The sequence below is a fragment of the Alosa pseudoharengus genome, unplaced genomic scaffold (genome assembly GCF_046254945.1).
Source record: "Alosa pseudoharengus isolate Yale_2024_CS ecotype anadromous, Long Island Sound unplaced genomic scaffold, YU_APseudo_1.1 YU_APseudo_1.1_scf_21, whole genome shotgun sequence".
Lineage (NCBI taxonomy): Eukaryota > Metazoa > Chordata > Actinopteri > Clupeiformes > Clupeidae > Alosa > Alosa pseudoharengus.
This window is the reverse complement of record NW_027468674.1, coordinates 28196249-28207156: the sequence shown is the minus strand read 5'-3', so window position 1 is coordinate 28207156 and position 10908 is coordinate 28196249. Positions and strand designations below refer to the sequence as shown.

At 39.4% G+C, this 10908-nt stretch overlaps 2 protein-coding genes across 3 annotated transcripts in view; both read left to right on the top strand.

The window, feature by feature from the left end:
- Positions 1–969: 969 nt before the first annotated feature.
- On the top strand, positions 970–5089 carry tnfrsf17 (TNF receptor superfamily member 17). The gene is made up of 5 exons (XM_076298810.1): positions 970–994; positions 1160–1245; positions 2570–2753; positions 3558–3695; positions 4824–5089. The coding sequence occupies exons 1-5, from the start codon at positions 970–972 to the stop codon at positions 5081–5083; spliced, it is 693 nt and encodes a 230-aa protein (XP_076154925.1). The 3' UTR covers positions 5084–5089.
- Positions 5090–5882: 793 nt separating this feature from the next.
- snx29 (sorting nexin 29) overlaps positions 5883–10908 on the top strand; it is a 107203-nt gene continuing 102177 nt past the window's right edge. Inside the window, exons 1-4 of one of the 2 annotated variants that reach the window (XM_076298445.1) lie at positions 5883–6010; positions 8159–8223; positions 8316–8368; positions 8534–8658. In XM_076298445.1, coding sequence (XP_076154560.1) covers positions 6004–6010; positions 8159–8223; positions 8316–8368; positions 8534–8658 — 250 coding nt within the window. In that variant the 5' untranslated portion in view covers positions 5883–6003. Of the gene's footprint in view, positions 6011–8158; positions 8224–8315; positions 8369–8531; positions 8659–10908 lie in introns of those variants that run through there. The other variant, XM_076298446.1, reaches the window with a different exon arrangement.

Below are 10908 nucleotides of genomic sequence, written 5' to 3'. Positions count from 1 at the left end.
TGCTACATGTACTAGGCTAGAGAACAGAGACGGCATACATACCTGACTAAAAGAACATTTGGGAACTGCATAAGGTGAGATATGTTTTGCCAATGTTGTTTTCCGTGATGAAGTGTAGCCTACAGGCATTTTAAACTGTTTCTTTTCTTATTGTTAGTATGCGACAGCCAGAGTTTCCTCCGTCAGACCATGGCCGGGATGTAGAGAAGTCCAGGCGCTGTGCGCTATGCCCGGACAGGGATGCTGTTCAGCATGAGCCGTGTCTCTGGAGCAACTACCACAAGCCCATTATAGTGATTATAATTGGGGGAATGATGCTGGGCGCTGGAGCCGTGACATCCCTCCTGAGCTCCTTTGAGGTAACCGAAGTGCCTCCTGCTATTGGACCCGTATCCTACTCCATTGGATTCATTTTTTTGGTGCTTGGGCTGATCTGGTTGCCCATCATCAAGGACAAACTCAGGCGCAAAGGACGGAAGACGCGGAGAGGATCCATTGAGATGTGATTGTCTCAATGTATGGTTTATTTGTTGGACTATACTGTTTTTCCACTTCTCGTCGCCTATTTTAGGAACCATATTACTATTAGTTGGATTTAGGCGTGGTGATCACCTTGAATATATCTCTGCTTGCTTGACCATTATGTTCAAAAGGGAATAACTAATGTAATGTATCATAAGGCTTACATTTTCATGTAATTTCTGGTAGTTCATTATTTTTCAACATGACATGATAAACACATTTTTACAACTACTACTGAGTCTTTAAAGATAACTTGACAGGCTGTCAGTCACTGTCCAAAGTTAATGGTTTGCTGCGTACCTTGTACTATAGGCTATCTTGTTTCTTGATTCTGAACTATCCTCAGTTCTCACGTTCTCACAAAGACTCACGTTCTTTGTGCTGTCAGCGCCACTGTACACTTTTCAACACACCTGTGGAGGCGCATGTAGCCTACGTGTGGCCAAAATGGAGAAAAACTACGAGGGTATCGGTCGGTGTAAATGCGCGTTTTGGTTCGCCATCGCCCATGACATAATCGGATGTTTAATCCTTCTGAGTGGAGTGTTTTGGGACGTTTTCTTCCACGACTTTCTTTTATATGCCGGCGCCGTTATAATCTTTCTCAGTCTCATCTGGTGGGTGTTCTGGTACTCAGGTAACATCGAGGTGCCACCAGAAGAGCTGGAAGACGACGTTTTTCTTTACAAGAAAGGCAAAGGAATTTCAGGCGCTGTGCGTAAAGTATCCAGTAGACTCACCAACAGTATACGAAACTCGTTCAGGAGGACTGGAAGGGGGAGTCCAAGGCCAGGTAACGGGACAGAGGACACACCACAAGTCCCTGGCGGTATTGCTATGACGCCCTGTGGAAACGCACACTCGGAACAACCTAAATTCAACAGAGAACCTTTGTCGGTATAATTCTAAGGTAATCTGGTGCACATTGTCAATAAAGAATGGTTGAATAGACATAGGCCTACTCAAAATGTATGGTTTATCTAAGCAACAAAACTATATTTTTGATGAAAGATAAGCTTATCTCCAGGTCAATGATCAACCAGTGTTTAAATCCCTGGGTACCTCTCATATTGGCTTTGCTGGATTTATCTTTTAGATAAACTGTAGACTTTGGTCTGTATGCTCTATCCAACTTGACTTTGGTATGGCATGTGATAATATTTTTAAAAATGTTTTTGGAAGAATGGAAAATGCCTCAAAGCCTGAATTACACAGAAGGTTCAAATTGATGGGTTCAACGCAGATTTTATATTTTACAGTGCTGTAACCTCTCTGTCTCAAATCTCACAAGCACTTTTTTCTTAATTCTGTGTTTCAGAGAACAGATGAACAGTAGACATGTCACTGCCAAAGAAGAATTTCTTCAAAATGATGGGCCGAATGTACGAACACTTTTTATTTTTTTACTATTTAATAAAAAAAGATTGTTAATAATTTATTACAATTGTATGGATATATGAGTTATAAAAATGAATAAAAATGTAAAACACTTATACTGGCTTATATTTTTCAGTGCTACATGCTTCTGTCTTAATGACTCTCCAGGGATGTGACCATATGGCTTGTTTTGGGACAGTCATGTGCATATTCAAAAGGGTTCTAGGTTGGAGATCATGATAGAGGCATCAGCTGTGGACAGACTTATTCCTTGGATTCCATCTTTATTCATTTGTTTACATGTGTTCCACTCAGAACATGCAAATAATAAAAATGGTGAAAGTCAACAACAAGAAAAAACTGACTGAAAAAATGACATTATGGTCTGAAATTAAATTTTTATGCATTACAAATTATAAACTGATGGCCTGCATTTTAAGACTTTTATGATAGCTAATCGAATAATGTGCTCTGTTTGCTCAAATACACTTTTTGTATAACAGTTAGTTGCGTTTCACCAAAAAAGTTTTTGATTTTGTTTAAATATGTTAATTAATCATCTCTTTCAGTCTTACAAACCAAAAACAAAAGGTTCCTTTGCACAGCAAAGGGACTTCCCCTAAAATATTTACATATAGAGATACTTAAAGCTGTGCCTGAATTCTGTCAGTGCAGCTTCGTCTCGGGGAAGATGCTGTTCTACCTCGGCCTAATAGTTTACATCAGTCCTTTGTCTCTGGCAGTCAAACAGTGTCCTGTGAATCACTACTACGATGGCCTCAGTGAGGAGTGTGAGCCTTGCGAATTGCGGTGCAATTCACCACCAGCAACTTGCACAGCATCCTGTATTAAGAGTAAGTACAATTTGGATTTCTCTACAACAAAAACAAGAAATCAAGTCACAATTAGAATGTGACACAATGGACAACAATTTATTAGCATTTGCACTGACTTTGAAGAGTAACGGCAGTTACTTCCACTAGATGCCTGTGTTCGTAATCGTTCCTCTGAGGAATCTTTTAACCAATTAACATATTTTCTAATGAACATATATCGAAATTGTGACACTTTCCTGACCTTGCCTGTCATATCTGTTTCAAGGAGTGCATCGAGTGGAGTTAACCAGGCTTACATTACCTGTTGTACACTGTTATAACTGTGTATGTGACGAATAAATCTATCTGAATCTGAATGTGAGGCTATGTTTTACACATGATACAGTAGTACAAACACGCCAGTCACAGACCATGTAGCAATAACCTGACAGATGTTGGTAGGAAATATGCCTTATTATCAAAAAACAAAACCAAAGTTTATATATGTCCTTTAATGCCATCCTTACACCAGTAGACTTTGACAAGATTTGGGAATTTTTCTTGAAAGATTGTAGTCTTTTGAGAAAAGCTTGAATGGGGAGCATTAGTTTAAAGACTCCAATCTTTCAAGAATCTTTCCCAAATCTTGTCAAAGTCTTCTGATGTATGGGTAGCATAATGTGTTTAGTCTCATTTTCTCAAGACGGAGCTACCATTACATTTTATGACATTTCTGAAGCTCATCCAACCAACAATTTCATTTTCCATAGTAAAATACATTTCTTCTAATGATGTAATAATTATTTCTTTTCATGCTCGTCTTGAAAATAAATGCATGGCCAGATATGTCAGAGTCACAGGGCAACAACCCAAGAGTGCTTTTGGTGGTTTTGTTTGTGTTCCTGGGAGTCTTCATGGCCATGTCACTGATCCTGCAGTATCTGAGAAGAAAGACTTGCAAAATTAACTCCAAACCCAAAGGTAACTTAAACGCATGGTTGCTGGCAAATGCCAAATCCTTATTAAACTTAAATGTTGGGTTGAACTAAGGATAAGGAATATACTTTTACCAGTTGTGGTTATGAGCATATAGATAGTCAAAGCTTCTTTTTTCGTAAGAACCAAAATAGTGTCGTCTCATTTTCTCAAGAATTGCCATGCATTTCTTAACAAATTAGTGTATAGCAAATGCAAACTAAATGTAATTTTGAGGAAATTACCAGTGCATGAAAATATATTAACATAAAATGCAAAACAAACTTTTATTCAGAAACAGTTGTGGGCAGAGGAAACAGTTGGTGGGAGTCAAGAACAAACCCTGAATGTTTCATGCTTCTTTCATAAAAAGCAAGATCGTCCTTATTTTAAGAGCTTAACAGCCCCACTATTGATAGATAGTTTAAAAGGTGGATGAGTGAATGGTTTGAATAAGATGGATGGATAAAAAGTTGGATGGAATGTGCCTTATATCCTTGTAGAATGGAGAGGCACAGAGACCGTTGAGCAGAAAGCAGTTGATACAGGTGCAGTCAGTTTAATTGACTCTTTGAGGGGGCCTAGTTGAGCAGCTGGCAGTTGATACAGGTGCAAATCAATTGAATTAGCCCATTGTGATGTCATAGTGCAAAGTCTATGGGGGAAAAAAAGCTTGATTTTTGTTAATATTTCAAAAAGTATAACGTTTACAGAAAAGAAAAGTAGCCTACATTGCAGAGTAATTTTCAAGACCTACATGACAAAGTTTGAGCGAAGTTTCTACGTTAAACGGTTGAAGCTGAATTAGACGCAGACATTTTGGTTAGAAGAATAATAATAAGACTTCAGATAACAGAAAGGTGGATTTTCATGCACTGTAATAAAAGCCTCATCCATATAGCCTACAATGCAAGTTGACAAGCTATAGAGTGAGTTCTTAAAGGGAGGATGAGTTGTTTTGATGTAAAAACAAGGGCTGAATTTGTGCATCAAACACAAAACTAAAATCTGCACATAAATGTGGGTGAAATGTGGGTGAATGTGAATTTTGTAGGCCTATTTGAATATCTGACATTAAGAATAATACTAGGCTAAATGTGACACTATCACAACTACTTAACGTGTGCCCCACAGTACCCTGCCAGGAGGAAACGGGACCAACAGAACTACAAGAAGCCTTATACATCCCAGGGACAGAGACCCTAGCTGGGGCTGGCCAAGCTATCCAAGAAGAGCAGAGTGAAGTAACTCCTAACTCCAGTCTGCCCCTACCCTCCACTGAAGAAGGCAGAACCATGCTAGTGACAACGAAGACAGGACAGAACTATGGAAGCAGGATGCAAAGCACTGATAGCGGAGCTCTCTACCTGTGGACGTCTGGATTTGTGCCCTGATTGAAGATCCCAAAGCAATCTTATCAAGGAGGGGGCTGTAACCATGAAAGGCACTATATGAATGCTACAATGTCAATGATCAATCATTTCTCTGTGTCTTATGACATTTATACACCTTACTTTTTTAAATTTATTTTATTTTATTTATTTCAGGTAGGCTAGACTACTCCACATGGTTGTGGTGATTTATCTGAAAAAGTTACAAAAAAAAGGAAAACAATGAAAAATAGCCTACAGAAGTTATAAAGCAGTAGACAGAATTTTGGCCCATTTCTTTTCCTTTTAAGTAGGCATTTTTTTATTGTATCGAAAACAGTGGGAAAATCGGTTCAGAAAGCTCACCTTGCTGTCTTGACAACTACTTACACAGGCTTAAAATCATTATGTGGTTGGCCAACTCAGCAGCCAGCTCTATAACTTGATTTAATCACGTGACCAACCCAACCATGTCATGTGGCCACAATGCTGTGTCATGTGACACCATTAGCTGAGATGCTGTTTCATTTCCGAGTGTCCCAGCAACAGGGTTCGGAAAAATGTGTTACTAGGTTATTAATAAGTGACCCACATCACTGACATTAATTCTCCCGAGTGAAAAAGTGATACTGGTTACAACTGTAGCACAATGCTCTCGCAAACGTAACAAGCTACTACTCTTTTAAGATCTGTTTACAGTCTGGGGACAGGCCTTTGTAGCCTGCTAGCATCAAGAAGTGTGGAGTTGTACGAGCGCGCGCGCGGTTTAGATGTAGGAAAACAAACAGGACTTCTTGTCCATTGTGGTGGATCCAAAACATGATATATTAGAGCGAAGCGACTGACGCTAAGTCCAAATTGTAATGTTACATTGTGGAGGGGCACAGAACCATACGGATGCTGTGTGGTAAATCCCACCTTGACAACCTGACACGACTGTCAGAATGAACGGTGAGTCGTTAACAAGCTTGCGTTATCCTTTCCCGAATCACTGCTGCTGTTTTGTATTATTTAACTGACAAGTTAGCCGAACCCGTGGTTTGTGCAAGAGAAATCGATGTAGGTAATATTTTTACTTTCGCTTTACCTAGTTTTTCTTTTACCGTCTATGATGTTATCGCCCAGAGGACTTGATCTTCCTTACTCACCACCTCATAGACAGGTTGTCGGTCACATGCTTTCTGTGTCTATGCGTTTGGTGTTTTGTATTTTGTGTTAGATGGTATGGGAGACAGATGTTTAGAGTCATTTACATGACTAGTCAGCCTACTTCACTTAATGACGTGGCTAAGTGGATCAGAATCTGGAAAAAATACCTGAAGAAGATAGTAGGCTACAGTTCCCCCTCCCAGTTGGTTATAACATAATCCACAGACTTCTTAGTCAGCATTTTAGTATTTAAAGCACTTGTAAGCACAACGTATTTGCACTGGTAAACAGCAGTATGACTGGTCAGTATTTTGTTTGTTTCCAATGCATTGTCTTAAGAGCTCTTGGAACAAATTTAAAAAGTATTTGTATGACAATTGTTAGGCTACTGATGAAAATATTTACTGATAAAATTAAGCAATGAGATGAAACAACATTTTAAAAGTAAGTTCACCTCGACATGACTCAGTGACAAACAAATATGTAAGCTTATAGTGTGCGTATGAGCATGTGTGCTGTATGTTCCCCCATTACTGTGTGACCACAAAGCAACAAGTATTTGACCAACTGGGACAAAAGTAGGAGGACCTTTGTTGTGATTAGGCTACGATTTAATTAGGTTAGTTGCAGTGCGGGTATATGCCAATTCTTTGAAGAAATCTCCCTAACAGTTCTTGGATGAAAAAGCCATCTTGTTAAGGTAATGTCATGTCAGCAGTGTTGGTTATATAAAGCAAGCACATCTACTGTATGCTAGGCTACTTTGCATTCTTAAGCAGCTGGCTGGTTTGATTGACCAGGTCCGTATATTGGTTTACAATGCATTGTCTTTAGAGGTCTTGCAAGAAGAAAAAAAGGTTTAGATATTAGCTAATTTTTTAGTGGATGATAATTTTGTCAATGGAGAAATAAGTGTCAGTACTATATGTATGTATGTATGTATGTATGCATGCATGTATGCATGCATGCATGTTCTTATGCAAATACAGTATGCATAATGTAGTCCCAATCCATTACTGTGTGGCCACAAAACTATAAGACTCATGAGGTGTTTGATAGATTCAGACAAAAGCGTGAGGACTTTGGTGGTGGACATGGGTGGTGGATACAAGGCTTGGGGGAAAAAACATCCTGTAAAGCATATTGTTCATCAGGCTTAAGTTGTAGTAGTGTATTTTTTTTGTGTCAAAACACCACATTTTGAATCGCACAAAATACAAAAAAGGAATAAAATGTGTGGAATACATTGCATCAAGTTGTGTTGTTTGTTGTTGTTGCTGGTTATGTTCCTTGTCTGTTACAATACACATACATACAATACAATTCTTCATTCTCAATAATTTGAGTTCTTTGAGCTTTGCTTTGATTTTTTGAATCATGATCATGTTATAATGAGATGATTTCTAGTGAGAGATCGCCTCTCTTGTAGCTGATCATTGATAATGTACTACTGATACTATCACCCATTATCAGAGGTGGGATTTGATTTCAAGCATGTAGCTGCGTGCGAGACTCACGTACACATGCATCATTGCACACAGGGTTTTGTATTTTATTTTCAAAACAGGCTCTTTTCAGAGCAGTTATAGCACACATGACCAGAAAATAGATGTGTTGTGTATAATCTGGTGTTTTGTTATTTATAATGAAACAGTTACAAGTACACATGCTGTAGTAACACAATAGCTATACAAAACGAATACAAAGGCCGTAGCTTTTAGTAATAGTAATACAAGCTGTGTGTCGGTATCTTAGTTTACTTCCTGTAATTTGCTACACTGAATATGCTTCTGAATCTGAGTCTAATGTCAGTTTGTTCCACTTGTATGCCAAAGCAACATAGGTTACCTCATTTGATAAGGCTAGGCGTGTCCTCATTTGATAAGGCTAGGTGTGTTTGGGTTTGTTAATTGCTCTATTAATAATCAGATACACTGATGTCCTTTTCAGGCGCTCAGCAAAATGACCTGAAAAGACAACACTTGTTGGAGAGGCTGCTCGACGCAGTTAAACAGGTGAGGTGGCTGATGTTGTTCTTTGTTGAGTTTGCACCATGCCAGGTTTCTGATGTGTGAAACTGACTGGGGCTTTTCCCCCTCTCTGACAGTGCCAAATCCGCTTTGGGGGGAGAAAGGAGATCGCCTCGGACTCCGACAGCAGGTCAGGGAAGTCTTAAAGCACTCTGTGACTGTTTGAATGGATCTGTATTTAATTTCCAACATCCACATATCTACGCTAGTGTAAATCTTCAAGTGTCAAATTGTTATGGGAGTGCGCAATTGTTTCCATGATAACTTCATTGTGTGTGTGTTTGTGTGTGTGCAGGGTGATATGCCTGTGTGCCCAGTTTGAGGCTGTGCTTCAGCATGGTTTGAGGAAGAGTCGTGGTTTGGCTCTCACTGCAGCTGCCATCAAGCAAGCAGCTGGTTTCACAAGCAAAGTAGAAGCAGGTATCGCAAATCCTACTCTGTGTGTGTGTGTGTGTGTGTGTGTGTGTGTGTGTGTGTGTGTGTGTGTGTGTGTGTGTGTGTGTGTGTGTGAGTGTGAGTGTGTTTAAATGTATGTTTTGGTTACACACTGTTCCTTAGACTGTAATTCAATATATCCTTGCCTTATTCAAGCTGCCCGTCAACAAAAATATTAGTCCACATTAGGGTTGGGTATCGTTTCAATTTGAACGATTCCGATTCCAATTCCGATTTCTTATTTCGATTCCGGTTCCTAACGATTCTCGATTCCGATTTTTTTTTAAGGCAGGGTCAAAAAAAGTTTAGGATATTTTAAATGAGCTAGCTAACCAACGGTCTTTCTCAGGGTATCTGCACATTTTCCAAGTGCAAATTTAAAGACTTTTAAGACCTTTTCAAGACATCTAAATGAAAATTAAGACTATACCACGGCAAAAAGATATATAAGACTGTTTAATGCAATAGTTTTTTTTTCCTACTAATTTTAACCCCCACCCCATTTTGGATGTCTACAGAAGTTACCAAAAATATTTTGGCGAAAGAAAATAATTGTGTGTGAATTACCTTCACAGCTATAAATGCCCAATTTTAGGGTCTGGACTGCTTGCTTTTGAAGCTGGCTGTACTGTACATATTTGGTTTTGCTTACTGCTGAGGCTGTTCTTCACCTGTGTCTGTAGTAGCCTAGGGCTACTTGCCAAAGACATGTGCACTGGACTGGATTCCCTTAAATATTTTTTTCAAAGTTAACTAAGCTATTTACATATTTTAATAAGCCTACTTTATATAATTTACTATGTGCATCTATTGTCCATATGCAGCACAGCAAATTAAAGTTAATCCACTACTTTACATTTTGCATACCAGTTGTATCTAAACCAACCAAAGCTTGACTGAAACATTGTAAAACCATTGACTTGTTTTAAATTAATTAAGAGACAGGTCCTCTTCGCATGATCCTGCTGAAAACTGCTGGTTTCATCTCAAGCACGCACATTATGAACGCACGTATTTTTATGTAGCAGTCGCATTCAAAACAAGACATTCAAAACATATGCGGTTATATTTCACAACTTTTGCTAAGTAGGCCTAGCCTACTGGGAAACGCTGGCAAGCAAGCTGCTGGCAGATATTACAGGTAGGCTATTATAACTTAGACAGATATTTTCTTCCCTAGGCTAGGCCAGCAACACACGCTGGAAAGATGCAAACAGATCAACTTAACATACCGGTATACAGTATTTCCTCCTGATTGCGAAGCACTGCACATAATTTCACCAGCAGTCTTCGCGTCCATAGTTTGTGAAACGATGCTGCGTCCGAGCAAAGACTTTAGATGCCAAGCGCAACTCCAAAAAGGAGAACAAATAAACGTCCGGCTTGAGGCTGCGCCGGACGCCGGACAGGGCTTTTAAAACCCATATGTCCGGCCTAAATTCGAACATATGGCCAACCTATCGCTAACTGGCTTACCAACTCTTTCTCCCGCTCATTCTACCGTAGGCTCCCTCATTCCACGTAGGCTACCCTGTCTATCTCTCAGGCCTCAGCTACACCACGAAAACGCCAGGCATATTATTTTGTACATAGGCCTACTGTATTATTACCGTTTTCACACCTTTAACCAAACCCGTGAAAAACATCTTCACTCTGTAACCACTACACTTCCTCCCGTAGCCTAATAGCCTATCACGTATACAATTGCGTTTTAAATACACGAAACTGGATGGAGACATCACTCGCTCTCTTGCACTCGCTGGCGGTCCCATTCGCACATTTAATACCTCTCTTTCGAAAATTCAGTTGTAGCCTATTTAAGACTTTTTAAGGATCCTCGGGAACCCTGCTTTCTGAATGAAATAGTCTGACCTTCTCCATGAATTTTAATTCTATTAACTATGCGCTTCTTCGTTGGTGTTCAGACGTTTCTTCTTCCTGTCGGCAGACTGGGAATCGAAAGTAGGAATCGAAATTTAAACTTTTGAACGATTCCGGGAAAATCGCAAAGATAGTCCCGGTTCCAACCAATACTCGATATTCGATACCCAAGCCTAGTCCACATCATAGGTATTTAGGTAACACTAACAAGGCTATAACTTCTCCTGAAGATCCACAACTGCAACCTAAAGAAACCTCAAAGAGAACTAACACAGGACATTTTGTACTGATATAGTGATGTAATCTTAAAGGAGAATTCCAGCAATCTTTCACATAGATCTCTCTTTCTCGAGA

Bases quoted from the DNA above. Each gene is read 5' to 3' on its own strand.
- tnfrsf17 (XM_076298810.1), top strand. From the start codon at position 970: ATGGAGAAAAACTACGAGGGTATCG. The intron at 995-1,159 runs GTCGGTGTAAAT...TCTGGTACTCAG, and splicing joins GAAAAACTACGAGGGTATCG to GTAACATCGAGGTGCCACCA. The intron at 3,696-4,823 runs GTAACTTAAACG...TGTGCCCCACAG, and splicing joins AATTAACTCCAAACCCAAAG to TACCCTGCCAGGAGGAAACG.